This window comes from Salvia hispanica, chromosome 3, assembly GCF_029641045.1.
Source record: "Salvia hispanica isolate PSC_SH4W2 chromosome 3, Shi_PSC_v1, whole genome shotgun sequence".
Taxonomy (NCBI): domain Eukaryota; kingdom Viridiplantae; phylum Streptophyta; class Magnoliopsida; order Lamiales; family Lamiaceae; genus Salvia; species Salvia hispanica.
The window spans coordinates 59,502,920-59,520,958 of NC_142694.1; the positions used below are offsets into that span (position 1 = coordinate 59,502,920).

General features: G+C 34.4%; 2 protein-coding genes across 2 annotated transcripts; both read left to right on the forward strand.

Moving 5' to 3' along the window:
- The first annotated feature begins 6,581 nt into the window (after positions 1-6,581).
- Positions 6,582-9,375, forward strand: LOC125210489 (putative late blight resistance protein homolog R1B-14). Its single transcript, XM_048110039.2, has one exon. The coding sequence runs from the start codon at positions 6,582-6,584 to the stop codon at positions 9,138-9,140; it is 2,559 nt and encodes an 852-aa protein (XP_047965996.2). The 3' UTR covers positions 9,141-9,375.
- A 5,444-nt stretch (positions 9,376-14,819) lies between these two features.
- On the forward strand, positions 14,820-17,601 carry LOC125210490 (putative late blight resistance protein homolog R1B-14). The gene has a single exon (XM_048110040.2). It carries the CDS (start codon positions 14,924-14,926, stop codon positions 17,426-17,428), a length of 2,505 nt encoding a protein of 834 aa, XP_047965997.1. The 5' UTR covers positions 14,820-14,923; the 3' UTR covers positions 17,429-17,601.
- The last annotated feature ends 438 nt before the right edge of the window (positions 17,602-18,039 follow it).

Below are 18,039 nucleotides of genomic sequence, written 5' to 3' on the forward strand. Positions count from 1 at the left end.
ACATGTTTCTAAATAAAAAAAGTATTAGACATTTAAATATTCTCACAATCCATTAACTCTATTTCTCTCTTATTTTTTTCCATATTTATCTTAATTTATCAACTACACATTAAACTCATGTCATACCAAATTATGTCTATTTAACTAGTCTAACTTGGTCAGATCAGTAGCTCACTGTAGGCAATTTACATTTGACCGCTAATATAAATTTTTTCAGCCCAACAGTTTGAATGCATCAGAGCCTAGCCATACTAGCCAGCCCATCGACCACATCAACTACAGCCCATTTACCTCTAACACCACATCAGCAAGTCACAAATTGATATACAAATAATACTACTCCCTCCGTCCGTGAATAAATATCCCATATTTCATCGGCTCAGATTTTAAGAAATTGTTTGACTTTGTAAAGAAAAAGTGGATAGGAAAAGTTAGTGGAACGAGGATCCTACTTTATGTACTCCCTCCATTCAAAGTTACTTGAGTCGTATTCTTTTTTGGGTTGTCCCAAGTTACTCGAGTCATTTTTCTTTTTGGCTAAAAACAAAACATCTAATTACACATACTTTATTCTCTCTTCTACTTTATGTTACTTTATTTAACTCATTAAACACAACTTTCTTAAAATCTCGTGCCGAAAAGAAACGCCTCAAGTAACATGTGACGAATGGAGTATTTAATAAAATGTGAGTGGAATTAGAGGTCCATCTACAAAATATAGTAAAAGTGAAATGAGACATTTATAGGCGGACGGACAAAAAAGAAAAAAAACAGAACATTTAATGGCGGACGAAGGAATATCAAATAATGTAGATTTATACAGTAGGAGGAGTGCTATATTGCTAACTCAATACTTAATTGCTAACTACATTTAAATAATAACCTTTAGATATTCAAATCAAATGTCTAGATCATCAGCTCCAAAATGTCAATACGATCAATAAAAAAGGTCAATATAAAAAAAATATCCCATAACTTTAAAACGCATATAACTTTCTTGATTTAAATTATCTTTTTGCACAACATATATCACATTTTATAAAGATTCTAACGAGATCTCACTTGCATATGTTCGGATGTCAGAATTTGAAAAAATATTTAAAAAATTTCAATTTTTTTCGTATAGCAACAAATGTCAACATAGTATATAAAATATGTAAATATAATACATGTAGAATGACATTCTTAAAGCAATGTGTTAGCATAAGCAGTGTGTTGACATTCTCAAAGCATTGTGTTGATGTTTTTAAAACATTATATTGACATTTTCATCCAAAATCCTAATTTGGTAGTTTTTTTTATCTTTTTCGATTTAATTAATAAAAATAAAATTACACGTAGCAAATTTTAGACCACTAGATTTCTAAAATCCTATGGTCTTAAATTAGTTGTAGTTAGCAACTAGAGAGTGAGTTAGCAATTGATCACTCCTCCATACAGTAGTATTCACTTTTATATAGTAATAAATCATTTATAATTTTAATAAAAAAAATTGTAATATAATAATATTAATATTAGAAACAACTCAAAATTATATTAAATTAAATTGATTTTATGATGATTTGAAAAACATGAAGATATTCGATGTCACCATATACATTGGTCTTTGAATAATAGTGATTACATAAATATATAATGATAGGATCATGTGGAATCTCTCTGTCCCGTTCAATTGATGTATTTATTCAATTCTAATGCACTTCACATTATTATTACTTTTATAATTTTTAAATCCATCATACCATTTATCGATGCGCATAATGATCGGATTGTCCTCAAATATTGTGTTAATAGAAAAAGTTTCCCATTTCTTGTTCACTTAAACTAAATGTACTTCGTAGATCGGAATCAATAGTAATCTAACAAATCTACATGAAACAAAAATTAATTTAACTTGTTATGATCCGTAAAATCAGGGATTAGCACGTTCACTAGAAGATAAAATGGAGAAAAAAAATCAACTATATTCAAGTCAATGGACGCTTTTATTACATTAATCTCATTAATACGGTGTGATCATGATTAGGTATCTTAAATTTGAATATATATCGAATATATTGGTTGTTGTTCACCTTCATATTCAATGCATCAGCTTAACACACTTGACTCGTTTGACGAGAAAAGTTAGATATGAGATGATAATATAAAACAAGATAAGAAATACGATCTTCGTGTAAAGATGTTTAGAGATAAATTTTTTATTGTTGTTTGATAGAAAGGAAATTGTTTACATTTATATAACAGTAGCTTAACTTGGCTAATTGATGAGTTATATAAACAGGGTTAAAGTTATAATTTTTGCAAGATTGTGGCGGGCGGATTTTGAGTTAAGCTCAGATATGATATCCAACATTTAAAAATGTCCACATATAATTCTCTGTCTTGGTATTACTAAATACTAACTGATTAATTACTTGAGACAAAAACTAACATGTCGGGTCACGAGTCTTTTGTGTCATTTTACTTGTTGTATGTTGTGTATATATTGTAACACATACGATATACTCCCTCCGTCCCAATAAATATGAAACGTTTGCTTTTAGGTACAAGATTAAATGCAGTGTTGTTTTGTGAGTTAAAGAAGAGATGGTAAAGTAAGAGAGAGAGAAAAGTAAGATAAAGTTATTTCTATTTTAAGAAATATTTCATTTTTAATGGGACAACCCACAAAGAAAAATGTTTCACTTCTGGTGGGACAGAGGGAGTACAAATTTCCTCATAAATAATTTATCTGTTACTAGGATTACATGTTATATCTACTAAAATTGTTTTACCCAGTGTGACACCTTGTCACAATAGGCAGCACAGCTTTAAGAGTACAATGTAGCAAGAAAAAGCTAAAATACAAATTGAGCGATACTGCAAAGTAAACTTGTGAAAGCTATACTTGAATCCGAAATGTTTCTTCTAAATTAGTATTGTTTTACTTCAAAGTCCTAAACACATGTCACCCTCTTTTAAGGGCCAATGTTGAGTCTGTAACATTCCACCCTCCTTTCAGGGCAATGTCCTCATTGGTCATGGCAGATTATTTGCCTTGTAACCACTCTGTGGTTGCCACTACGAGTCGGCCCCAAACGTACTCGTTGGTTACGGCGAGTTCTTTTCCCGGCAACCACTCCGAGCCATTTTGGGTTTCAATGAAAGAACCAATGGTACAGTGTAATCACGAGAATTTACCCTAAAAGACTAGCCTGTTAGGAGAGAAAGCCAATTCAGTATATATGCCTCACACTTGTTAATTGTTCTCTTAACCAATGTGAGACATTGAGTCCGTGACACTAATTTTGTGCTTACTCATCAAAAAGCCGACCTTTCGTATTCTTTTTCCAAATTGTTCATATTCGTTTTCCATAAAAGTCCTAAAAGATGTTGTCCTTTTTTTTGTTATGAAAAACAACCGATCAAATCGCTTAGCGAATTAGTAGCTCACTTGCATCCAACGGCGGATTTAGGAGAGGGGGAGAGGGGTCGATCGCCTCCTCCATAGTAGGAGTATTTGTTTTCAATATGTATGCTATATAAAATTCAGCCCAATGATTTAGTTATTAGGCTTTCAACTAAGAAGTCTATGACTCACATCAATATGAAATCATTTTTGTACAGTTGAAAGGGTTGTGAGATTTAATATTATTGACGTGATGAAGATGACAAAGAGTTTAGAGTTTGAGAATTATAAGGTTAGTTAAGTTTATTTTGATTAAATTTTAGTTAAGATTCATTAATCTGCTCTTAATTGTTAGTTCCTGACAATGAATTTATTATTAACGAATTAGAAGGGGAACAAGTAAAACATTAATCTTTCAAATAGCGGATCATCAAAATGTATAATACTCCATGTATACGTAAAATCCCTATATAGCTAAAAAAATATTTAGGACTATGTAGGATTACATTTGAGATTACATATTTACGTGTTGTTGGCGTTGTACAACTGTAAACAAAATTATCTGCCGAATATATTGGTTATTCACATGTCACATTTATTGCATCAGGGTGACAAATCACATATTCCATCCGTCCCATTAGAAATGAAACGTTTTCCTTTTTGGTCTGTCCCATTAAAAATGAAACGTTTCTAAAAATGGAAACAATACTTTCTCTACTTTTTCTTGTCTCTTACTTTACTCTCTCTTCATTAACTCACAAAACAACGCTACATAAAATCTCGTGCCGAAAAATAAATGTTGCATATTTAATGGGACGGAGGGAGTATTATATTTACGTGTAACTAATTAATGCAAAATATATTTTACGGTAATTAATTATCATTGACTAATTTCATGTCACATTCATTGCATCATATATGTTGACAAACATACATGTGATGGGGCCTTAAAAGCATCTCCAATGGTAGGCTAGCGACCGGCTAGTCGATTGACGTGGCTAGCCGGTCGGCTAGCCGAACCATTGGAGTAGGCTAGCCGAATTTCGGCGAAAAAACCGGCCAAGGCTAGCCGATTGCGTGTGGCTGGCCGTTGCGCTGGCCACCATTGTGGCGACCCGATCGGCCAGCGACGATTTTTAATTTTTTTTAAAAATTTTTTTAATTCTTTTTTTAAGAAAAAAATTTAATTTTTTTTTTAATTTTTGAAAAACTATATAAACGCGATTTTCTCTATCTCTAAATTTCTGTACAAGAGCAACATCTAGCGATGGACAACAACAACTAGCCCAATACAAAATTAAGACCTAAAACAGAAACATGTCATACCGTCGGGCCGGGGGCCTATCCGCGCCTCCGGACCCCCAGCGAGACCCCCGTTCGGCTAGCGGCAAACTATAACAGATTCAAGGCATACTAACATTTTTTAATGTATTTTTTTAATAAATTAGTTAATGTACTTTTTTTATTTAAATAAAATTAATGAATTTTCCCGTATATGTCTCGTAAATTTAATTCGGTAATTTAATCGTGATTTTAATTTCGTATATGTAGTATATTTTGAATTATTTTTATTGCGGCTGGCCTAAATCTGATATGGCAGGTGAATTTTTAGTGCTGCTGACGTGGCAGGGAGAGAGAGTGGCTGGCCTATTTAGCATTGGAGATGCTCTAAAGGCTACAATTAGGGATGTCAGTGTAGACCGCAATCCGTGGGCTGGCCCGAATAGCCCGCCAAATTTATAGGGTTAGGGTTGAACTTTTATAAACCGAAAGATATCACAACCCGACTAGCCCGTATCCGATTAACCCGCAACCCGTTAGTGCCAGACCCGAAAACCCGATGGGCTGGCCCACAAACCCGATAAAATTTTTATTTTTCCAATTTTTACTCCTAATTCGACACTTCATTGATTGATTTTATAAATGTAGATAACTAAAAAAATTAACTTTCAATTTTATATTAAATATATAAATTATATATTGAATTTTTATTAATATAATAATTGATAAATAAACTAAAAACTTTAAATTCACTAAAAAATTGTTTAAATTTCTAAAATATTCATTAAAATTTAACGAAATATCTCAAATATTGGTATTTGATCATGTTTATGATTGAGTTTAAGCATATATCTCAAATTTATCATTATTAAATATTTTACATTTTATGAATATAACTAATTTTCAGCATTATTTATGGGATTGATCGCATGTTAATCTTATCGGTAGCAACCCGATTAACCCGTTGGGCTAGTCCGAAACCCGAGCTCGAGCTTTTAGGGTTATGGTTGAACTTTTATAACCCGAAAGAAATCACAACCCGACTAGCCCGCACCCGAATAGGGTTGGCCCGAAACCCGGTGGACCAACCCGATTGACATCCCTAGCTACAATCATCTAGAGATAAAATAAATATATACTTTTAAAAAAGAGTCTTGAATGTGATGAGGTGCATATGTAAATGTAAGTATACAATAATTACAATGTAATAATGCTCACAATATAATTACGTACCGAATAAAATAGTTATAAGTGAATTAAGGTTGAGCTTGATGGTAATATTAAGTAATCACTATAGAAGCACCATGATATTTTCATAAAAAATATTTCAATATTTCATTTAGAATTAGTTCCCTCGAATAAATCACTGTGTGACTGGGTACGCATCGGTGTACTATTACATAGATCGATTACATGCGACAGTTTGTGGAGTTCAGGATTTAAAGAGCTAGTGTATATGACTATGTAGTAAAGAAGTATTTATTAGTAATCTGACAAAGTGTAAACTAGGTACAGTTATTAGTAAACAAATCGGGATGATCCTAAAATTAGTGACTAGCACGTTCACAAACGATAAAATGGAATAACAAAACAATTACTATGAAGTCAACGGAGAAACAAAACAATTACGACTGACTAATTCATTACCACATTGTTTATGAATGTGAAATTAATTAAAACTTTTGTAGCCTAGATATAAGTTCTTCAAACATTACATCTTACAAATTTTACGTAACTATTTAATGTCAGCTAATGTAGTTTACAATAATTAATTATTGTTGTCTAATTTAATGTCAAATTGTTGCAATCAAAAAACCCCCAACACTTGATATCATATTGCCTTCCAAACTGTTTGCAACTGATCTTGTTTACCTACTTATAAAAACCTTGTTAAATAAGTTTGATCAAAGTGATGGCTTCTGCTGTTCTCAATTCACTAGCTGAAACAACAGTTCAGATCCTAGATGATGATGAATACCCCCTCTCCGTCAATGGAAAACAGCAGATTCGCAGGCTTCAAGAAAAAATACCTTCCATGGGAAAATTTCTACGCATGTATCAGGGAGATGGCAGCGGGTTGGAAAGAAGAATTAGGGATGCAGCTAATGAAGCAGAAGATGTTATCGAGCATCTGATGCACGAGCATATCCGATCAACTGCTGCTGGACTAGCCACCGATATTCAATATGATTTAGGTGAGATGAATATGGTGATGGATGAATTTGACTCCATTGCTGAAGAGGTGGATGAGCTCATCCAACAAAACAGAGTGAAGCCGCCAACGCCCACAGTTGTAGATAGGATGCTTACACCTGCTGTCGATGGCTTCCCTGTTGGTCTTGAGGAGCAGGTGGACAAATTAAGAGTTTTTCTCTTGGAATACCAAGAATATATTCAAGTCATGGCAATCACGGGGATGGGTGGTATTGGAAAGACAACTCTTGCGAGAGCTGTTTTTGAAGATGAGCAAGTTGTCAACCACTTTCCAGTTCGGGCCTGGATCCATGTGTCTCAGAATTATGAAATCCAGAATGTCTATGAAAAGCTCTTATTTTCCTTGGAGAAACAAGTCGAAAAAGGACTTGTGAATGATTGTGACACAACAGAACATAAAATAAACCAAATCTTGATTAAGAACATGCACCTGATCGTGGTGGATGATCTATGGAGTTATCAAGCTTGGCAAGCCATAAGGAAGGTATTTCCCGTGACAGAAAACGACTTAGGGGATCGGATTCTGATAACCACAAGGGATGAATATGCGGTTCCTTCTCCATCTGATTCGGTGAAGATGGATGTCATGGATGAGAATTTAAGCTGGTGTCTGCTGAAGCAAAAGGTGTTTGGTAGCAGGGAATGTCCATCTGATTTGGAGAAGATCGGAAAGGATATTGCAAAAGCTTGTAAGGGGCTGCCCCTTGCAATTGTGATAGCTGCTCGTATATTGTCTCAAAGAGTTCAGACTCAATCCTCATGGGAGGAACTTGCACAAAACATACGTACACTTATTGTGGAAGACGAGCAGTTTCAAGAGATAATGTTATTGAGTTATACCAACTTGCCTCATTATTTGAGGTCTAGTTTCTTATACATGTGTGGCTTCCCTGACGATTATGAAATTCGAGTCTCCGTGCTTGTCAAGTTATGGATGGCTGAAGGATTTGTGAAAAATCAAAGGGATGCTGAATATATTGTGAATGAGATCGTGAGCAAAAATTTGGCTTCGATCACGACCATCAAGTACAATGGCGATATCAAAAGTTGCAGTGTCCATGATTTGGTAAGTGACTTGTACAAGATCAAGGCAATAGATGAGAATTGCGAGCGACGAATTAGTAATTCTCATCTTGATCTGAGGGAGGTTGCAAGAGCGTATGCCTCGACCATGCGCTCTGTTATAAGTTTCCAACCTAATGAAAGCTCACTACGCGGTTTGAGAAAGTTCAAATTGCTGAGGGTGTTGGATGTGGTGGATACGGATGCCTACTCCCTCCCTGCCTCTGTGTTTGATCTCTTTCACTTGAGGTACCTTGCTTTCGGATGTCCAATGGAGGTTCCATCAGCCATATCCAAACTTCGTTATCTCCGATCTTTGATCATCCGTCCCAGCAAGAGGTCAAAGAAATACAAACACTCAAGGGATGAGGTATATCTACCGTTAGAGATCTGGATGCTGCCACATTTGACGCATCTTGTATCCTTTTTCGATCTCTTGCCAGATCCAGAAGGCGCAGCTTCTTCTTCTGCTCAGGAGAAGCTGCTCACACTTTCTGTGGTGAAGAGGCTGATATGTACAGAAGAGATAATGAAACTGATTTGCAACGTGGAAAAGCTCTCAATCACTTATTTTGGAGACATATATCAACAAGACTATCAGCTCCATAATCTTGTTCTTCTGACACAACTTGAGAAGCTGACATTAGTTGTGAAGAAAGGTTCTCTTCTTCAGTTAAAAGCTAAACCAGTTTTCCCCGAGAAACTAAGAGAGTTAACCTTGAGTGGTTGGCGATTTCCTTGGGAAGATATGAAAGCTATTGCAGCTCTACCCTATCTCCAAGTGCTCAAATTGAGAGATCATGCCTTTCGAGGACATACGTGGAACTCTATAGGAGAGAGCGATGAAGTGTACGGTGAAGAGGATGATGAAGTGTATGGTGAAATACATTTGTGTCAACGATATACATGGAACACCATAGAAGAGAGAGATTTTGTTGGACTGGAATACTTGCTAATTGAGGAATCTGATTTAGAGAAGTGGATTACTAGCAACCGCCACTTCCCATCACTGAGGTACCTAGTTCTCAATAGATGTGGTAAGCTGAGTGAGATTCCAAATGCCATTGGATACAAAGATTTTATTGAAGTAATTGAGGTTGATCGTGCAAACCTATTTCTTTTAAAGTGTGCCCAAGAGATCCAGAAGGAACGTACTAACCAAAATTTGAGAGACCTTGAAGTTCGAGAATTATAAGGTTAGCCAATTAACTTCATTTAGTTCTACTTTTATTAGGCATATAATTTTAGGATGATTGTATTTTTCCGATCCCAAACCAAAGTTTTCATAAAGTTGAGGTTGCAACTACACTTCTTAGAAAGTATCATCCTTTCAATCCCTGATCTACCTCCTCTTTCCTATTTGAGGGTACATAACTGCATTTCTTCAATGTTGAGCCACCTCTTATATTAAGTTGGGATAATTTTAAGGATGAAAGGATATGTTTGGGCTTATAGTTTATTTTAGTTGGCCTCCTTTATACTTTACACTATTGGAGCCTTTGTAATTAATGAAAGTCTTGTTTTAATTCAAGGATGGAATCCAGTGGAGTAATTGTGGGAAATTAATATGGAGTATTATTTCTGTAAAAAACATTACTAATATAAATTTATCATTCACTTCGTTCCATATTATTAAAGTTATTTTGTTATTTTGTACGTTCCATAGTAGTGGAGTTATTTCTTTTTTTAATTAAAGTCAACACATTTCTTCCCACTTACTTTTCTCTCTTACTTTATTCTCTCTTCATCTCTCTATTTTTCATTTCCTATTTTATTCTTCCTTTATCTAATTCACTTAACACATTTTTTCTTTAATCTCATGCCGTAAAGAAATATCTTTACTACTATGGAACGGCGGAAGTACTAATTTATAAATACATTGGTTATCAGTAATCAGTAATTGGGAAGGCTGGACTAAAACCGATTCATTACCATAGATAGATTTACTCTAAAGGATAAGTTCATAATTTTTTAGACCGGTTATCTATTGTGACAGTTTTATAGTATGTTCTAATAGGTACATATTTTTGCACTCATGAGAGACTAATCCTAGCTATGGTCATTTGGGGCATTCTTTCTGGCCGAGTATTATTTATATCGAATTTGTGAGAAAGCTATGCTGCAATTCAACATTTCTTCTTTGAAACAAATTGTTGCAATCCAAAAAACCCCAATACCTGATATCATAGTACTCATCAAAAACCCCGCATTTGATATTCTTCTCCAAATTTTTGCAATTGAAGAGTCATCTTATGAGAGTCATTTTACACCAAAAAATGGAGGGAAGTGTGGGATACCGGCTGAAGATGCAATCAGTTCGACTACTTTTGGGAGTTCATCTTGCTAACTACGATAACAAACATATTCCTTGCTTTAGTTTCTAGTTTTAAAGTAACTATCCTAATGTAACGTTGCGTCCAGAAACTTTAACTTTCTGTCTATTTAATAGTATCTAATTTAGTTCTTGTTTTGCTACAAGTTTTAAAACTCCTTGTCAGATTGTTGAACTTTGATTTCGTTTGGAATGTTTTCAAATCTTAGTTCAGTTTCTTAATTTTATTTGGGATTCTTTAGCTTTTCTAAATATAGTTGCTGTAGTTGATAAATTACTTAGGTGTTTAGCTTGCTTCTAATTGCATCTCATCATGATTTAGTTTGTCCCACAGGAATATGCAATTTCTAATTTTGAAAGGTTTTTTTTTCTCCAATGTTGAAAGGTTTTTTTCTCTCTAATGAGATGAGATTCATTCTCCGCTAACAATACTTTAATTATTTTTTTTCTCTACCCCAATCTTACTTTACCGATTTTAGATAACTTGTGTTGAATTCAAAGTGCATATTCTTTGAAGAAGGAGGGAGTATAATTGTGTTCTTGGCCCACAAATTCAAAACATAAAAGCCCAAATTATTTGCCTATCAAAAACTTCGAAAACTTCAGACGTTAAACTTGAACACAGATCCAGCAAGTAAGGTTGTTGTGCTCCAATCCAAACCTGAATGGTTTCAATTTTTTTCTTCTACTTTTTTATCCGGCATTAAGCAAAATAATACTCCCTCCGTCCCGCTTTAGCAGTCCCATTGACTTTTCTGTCCTCTTTTTGTAAAAATGATAAAAAATAGTTAAAGTGGAGAAATGGTAAAGTAAGAGAGACAATAATGTAGATAAGACTCTTCTCTATATTATGCTCTCTCTTAATTTATCATTTCTCCTCCTTAACTATTTTTTATCATTTTTACAAAAAGAGGGCAGAAAAGTCAATTTGACTGCTAAAGCGGGACGGAGGGAGTAAAACATTATGGACCATAAGGGAGTGATCAATTACTAACTTTCTCAGGTTATTAACTTGTTAACTCATCAATGCAATGTATTAAAAATGTCAGCACGATGACATTAAAATGTCAACACATGATTTTATTGAACTTCAATATAATGTGTTGATATTATGTGTTGACATTTTTAATACACTATATTGATGAATTAGCAGAGTTATCAACTTAAATAGTTAGCAATATAACGTAACCCCATGGACCATATTTGTTCTAGATTATAGTGAATCGACATTATTAATGCTCGCTTATTCATAAATATTATTAGTATTTGTATTAGAGTTAATCAAGTTAATCTCCGTATATTCTTTTCTTATAATTTCAACTTTTTTTTTATGTCAATCATTTTTCTTAAATTTGATTTTTTTTTATATTTGGTATTTGTATCAGTATATAAGAATTCAGCAGTAATTTACTAGCTATAATAATAGTTTTATATTCTCGTACTTGGACCTTTAAATTAATACTAGCATTTTGAATAATGTATAGTATTTATTATTTATGTAACTATGAAAAAAATCATAATACAAATAATGAACCAAAAAATAGAACAACTAAAATCTATTTACAAATTAAAATTAATTAATAAATTCTATCCTAAAATAAATTATCATAAAAAAAATGTAATTGGGACATAAAAATAATCCCGATTATAGAAATGAACTCTAAGAAAATTGAATGTCACAGAAAAAGTTAATATTAGAAGAAGAAAAATAGAACAAAACCCAAATTATGAAACATCAACCATATAATTAAATGCAAACATAAAAATAAAATACATATAAACTAAAGTTATGAAAAGGCTAATCATAATAAAATTGATTAACGAAAAGGTATAATAACTATACTCACGTAACTTTTGTTTTCGGCATAACTTTTAAATCGGAATTTGGAATAGTAGTATAAATGTTTCAATTTGTAACAAAACAGACACATTCAATATTTTTGCACAGTTTCAAGTTTATTACCCATAGAACTTCATTCCATAAGTGATACTCCCATTTGACGAATAGATGTTAGTATTCCCTCCGTTCCATAGTAGTAGGGATATTTCTTTTCGGCACGAAGATTAAGAAAAAGTTGTGTTAGGTGAGTTAAATAAATGAAGATAAAGTAGGAAATGAAAAAGGTAGAGAGATGCAGAGAGAATAAAGTAAGAGAGTAAAGTAGGTGGAAAGAAATGTTTTGACTTTTACCAAAAAAACAAATGACTCTACTACTATGGAACATATCAAAATGGCAAAATGACTCTACTACTATGAAACGGAGGGAGTATATTTTTACCGGTACGAAATCATCTTGTGTTACAATAGAATTAGAAGAGACTTGGATTATTTAAAAATCGAAATCGATTTGACTGTCGAGTCTTCCGTTCTTTGTTCCAATCTCAAGTACCTGAACTCACGAAGTCTCATTTCTGTAGTGGACCAATTTGTTAACATTCCGCCGTGCCATTTTTTAGTAACACGATGAACCGGGCTTTTATTGCAGCCCATGCTACTGAAGAGAATAAATGATCAAACACGAACACTCTAATTTGAATCTTAAAATTTTCTATTATAGATATGGAATACAAGTTGTACCGTTTTATGTAATTAAATTTGATACGTTCTATAGTAGTAAAGTAATTTTCCTTTTTGGTAAAAATCAACACATTTCTTCCCACCTACTTTACTCTCCCTTAATTTATTCTCTCTACATCTCTCTGTCTTTTTCATTTCCTACTTTATTTTTCATTTACTTAACTCACCTAACACAACTTTTTCTTAATCTCTGTGCCGAAAAGAAATGTCTCTACTACTATGGAACGGATGGAGTAATATCAAATAAATTTATGTATTTACTTTGGTATATTATGTTTTCTAATAAATAATTTGTAATTTTAATAAAAATAGTAATATTAATATTAATATTAGAAACAACTCAAAATTATACAAAAAATAAATTAATTTTATGATAATTTGATAAACTTTAAGATATTCGATGCCAGATTATATACAAATATAATGATAGGATCATGTAGAATCTCTCTGTCCCGTTAATTGATGTATTTATTCAATTCTGATGCACTTCATTACTCTTATAATTTTTTAAAATCCATCTTAGTATCTTACCATGTATCGATGCGATTGTCCTCAAATATTGTGTTAATAAATTAAGTTGTCCATTTCTTGTTCACTTAAATATACATTTCTAGATCGGAATCATTATCTACTATTTAGTAGTTTAACAAATTTACATCAAACAAGAATTAATTTAACTTGTTAGTGGTCCTTAAAATCAGGGATTAGCACGTTCACAAAAAGATAAAATGGAGAAAAAAACCCACTATATTCAAGTCAATGAACGCTTAGTTACAACTTACAACTGACTTAATCATAATAACCACTTCATTACATTACAGTACGTACTGATCATGATTAGTTATATTAAATTTTAATATACATCGAATATATTGGTTACTGCTCCCATGTCTTATACTCCCTCCGTCCCGGCTAAGATGACAAATTGCTTAGCCGGCACGAGATTTTAGGAGTTAATAGTTAAAGTGTTTAATTGGAGAGAGAGAAGGTGGGTGGAAGTATTAAAGTAGAGAGATAAAGAAAGATGAATATTTTAATAGGAGTGAGAAAAAGTGATTGAGTATATTAATTGGAGAGAGAAAGTTACCAAAAAAGGAAATGTTTCATCTTAGTTGGGACAGACTAAAAAGGAAAACGTGTCATCTTAAGCGGGACAGAGGGAGTACAATGCAACATGATCATGTTGACTTATTATAAACTTATATTTAATCTGATTAATTACTTAAGAAAAAAACTTGCATGTTGGCCCACGATCTTTTGTGACATTTTACTTGACCTAATAAGTATGCAGTGATATATATTGTCATTTGTCACTAGTATTACAACTTAAGGTGCTAACATTTGTTTTAATGTGACACTTGAAACTGTAACAATAGGCAGTGCAACATTAAGATGCACAGTTTAGCATGAAATAGCTAAATTACAAATCGAGGTATACTGCAAAAGCAAACTTCTGAAAAGCTATACTTTAATCCAAAATGTTTCTTTCGAATTGATAACGTTTCATCAAAGACCCAACACTTTCATATAATTTGCCAAATTGATTCAGTGCTTACTCATCAAACCCAACCTTTCATATTCTTCTTCCAAAAAAAATCCTAAAAGATACGTAGCTGTTGGTCCACTTATCCAAACAAACAGCTCGAAATCTGAAGTGTGTCCCCTTTTTTTTTATCATAGAAAGCAACTGGTCAAATCGCTGGGCGAATTAGTAGATCGCTGGAAGAATTAATTTATTCTGTTGAAGTATAATGACGCATCTATTATGATTAATACTCCAAATCAGTCGAGATATGGCCGAATACCAATATTAGGTTGACCTAATTTATTTATTAACAATACTCTATTATTTTAGTTTAATTGGATAAGTATGCTTTGTATACACATATTAGGACCTTGTAAAATATAAATCGAAACTTGCGAAAGCTATACTGCAAGTCAGCAATTTTCTTTTCAATCAAATTGTTGCAATCAAAAAACCCCGATATCATAAAATCTTCCAAATTGTTTGCAATTGAAATTGTTTACCTACTCACAGAAACCTTGTCAAAATTAGTTGATCTAAGTGATGGCTTATCCTGTTCTCGTTTCACTAGATAAAACAACAGTTCATATCCTAAATCATGATGAATACCCCCTCTCCGTTAATGGAAAACAGCAGATTCGCAGGCTTCAAGAAAGAATACATTCCATGAGAAAAATTCTCGGCATGTACCATGGAGATGGCAGCAGGTTGGAAGGAAGAATTAGGGATGCAGCTAATGAAGCAGATGATGTTATCGAGCATTTGATGCACGAGCATATCCGATCAACCGCTGCTGGACTAGCCACCGATATTCAATATGATTTAGGTGAGCTGAATATGGTGATGGATGAATTTGACTCCATTGCTAAAGAGACGGATGAGCTCATCCAACAAAACAGAGTGAAGCCCACACCTGCTGTCGGTAGGATGCTTCAGTCATCTCCAACGCCCACACCTGCTGTCGATAGCTTCCCTGTTGGTCTTGAGGAGCAGGTGGATAAATTAAGAGTTTTTCTCTTCCAACGCAAGCAAGAACTAAAGTACATCATCCGAATCACTGGGATGGGTGGTATTGGAAAGACAACTCTTGCCAGAGCTATTTTTGAAGATGAGCAAGTTGTCAACTACTTTCCAGTTCGTGCCTGGATCCATGTGTCCCAGAATTATGAAATCCAGAATGTCTATGAAGAGCTCTTATTTTCCTTGGAGAAACAAGTCGGAAAAGGACTTGTGAATGATTGTGACACAACAGAACAAAAAATAGTCCAAATCTTGATTAAGAACAAGTTCCTGATCGTGCTGGATGATCTATGGAGTGATAAAGCTTGGGACAAAATAAGCAAGGTATTTCCCTTCACAAGTAACGACTATGGGAGTCGGACTCTGATAACCACAAGGGATAAAGATGTGCTTTCTGTTTCCAATAATAATGCTCACAAGATGGATGTCATGGATGAGAATTTAAGTTGGTGTCTGCTGAAGCAAAAGGTGTTTGCTAGTAAGGAATGTCCATCTGATTTGGAGAAGGCCGGAAAGGATATTGCAAAAGCTTGTAAGGGGCTGCCCCTTGCAATTGTGATAGCTGCTCGTATATTGTCTCAACGAGTTCAGAGTCAATCCTCATGGGAGGAACTTGCACAAAACATACGTTCACTTATCGTGGAAGACAAGCAGTTTCAAGAGACAATGTTAATGAGTTATACCGACTTGTCTCGTGATTTGAGGTCATGTTTCTTGTACATGTGTGGCTTCCATGACGATTATGAAATTCGAGTCTCCGTGCTTTTCAAGTTATGGATGGCTGAAGGATTTGTGGAATATCAAAGGGAGGTTGAATATATTATGACCGTGTTCGTGAGCAAAAATCTGGCTTCGATCACGGCCATCAAGTGCAATGGTAGAATCAAAAGTTGTAGTGTCCATGATTTGGTAAGTGACTTGTACAAGATAAAGGCGATAGATGAGAATTGTGAGCGACGAATCAGTAATTCTCGTCTTGATCTGAGGGAGGTTGCAAGAGCGTATGCCTCGACCATGCGCTCTGTTATAAGTTTCCAACCAAGTGAAAGCTCACTACGCAGTTTGCGAAAGTTCAAATTGCTGAGGGTGTTGGATGTGGTGGATACGGATGCCTACTCCCTCCCTGCCTCTGTGTTTGATCTCTTTCACTTGAGGTACCTTGCTTTCGGATGTCCAATGGAGGTTCCATCGGCCATTTCCAGACTCCAGAATCTTCGATCTTTGATCATCCGTCCCAGCAAGAGATCAAAGAAATACAAATACTCAAGGGATGAGGTATACCTACCGGTAGAGATCTGGATGCTGCCACATTTGACGCATCTTGTATCCTTTTTCGATCTCTTGCCAATTCCAGAAGGCGGCGCGCCTTCTTCATTTTTTCTGGAGGAGCTGCGCACACTGTCTGTGGTGAAGAAGCTGATATGCACAGAAGAGGTGATGAACCTGATTTGCAACGTGGAAAAGCTCCCAGTCACTTATTTTGGAGACAGATATCAACTAGACTATCAGCTCCACAATCTTGTTCTTCTGACTCAACTTGAGAAGCTGACACTAGTTTTGGAGAAAGGTTCTCTTCCTCAGCGAATAGCTAAACCAATTTTCCCTACGACACTGAAAAAGTTAACCTTGAGTGGTTGGCGATTTTCTTGGGAAGATATGAAAGCTATTGCAGCTCTACCCTATCTACGAGTGCTAAAATTGAGAGATCATGCCTTTCAAGGACGTACGTGGAAAACTATGGACAAGAGTGATGAAGTACAATTGTTTGCTACACTGGAATACTTGCTAATTGAGAAATCTGATTTGGAGAAGTGGATTACTAGCTACCGCCAATTCCCAGCTCTGAAGCGCCTAGTTCTCAATAGTTGTGGTAAGCTGAGTGAGATTCCGAATGCCATTGGATACAAACGTTATCTTGAACTAATTGAGGTTGATAGTAAAAACCTCTCTCTTTTAAAGTGTGTCCGAGAGTTCCAGAAGAAACGTACTAACAAAATTTTCAGTGGCCTTGAAGTTCGAGAATTATGAGGTTAGCCAATTAAGTTCATTTATATCTACTTTTATTAGGCACATAATTTAGGATGATTGTATTTTTAATTTGTTGGCTTTGATGATTTTTCGGATCCCAAATCAAAGTTTTCATTGAGTTAAGGTTTTGCAAAGGTTCGAACCTGCACTTATTAAAAAGCATGATCCTTTCTATATAATTCAGCATCTACTTCCTCTTTCTTATTTGTAGGTGTATATATGTAATTTTCGATAAGTTGTACTCCCTTCATCCCAAGAAAGATGACCTCTTTCTTAGGCGGCACGGGTTTTATGCACTTTTATTATGTGTGTTAGGTGGAGTGAGTAAAGTAAGAGAGAGAGAATAATGTAGAGATAAAGAAGTTTTCATGTATAGTAATGAGTCATCTTGATTTAGACAAATTAAAAAAGAAAGTGGGTCCTCGTTAGTGGGGCAGAGGGAGGGGCAGAGGGAGTACCAATTTTAAGGATAAAGGGATATGTTTGGGCCTCTAATTAATTATAGTTGGGATCCATTTATATTTTGTAATTAAAGAAAGACTTGTTTTAATTGCATGGAATCGAGTGGAGTAATTGTGGGAAATTAATAGATTAATTTTGTATGTCATGTA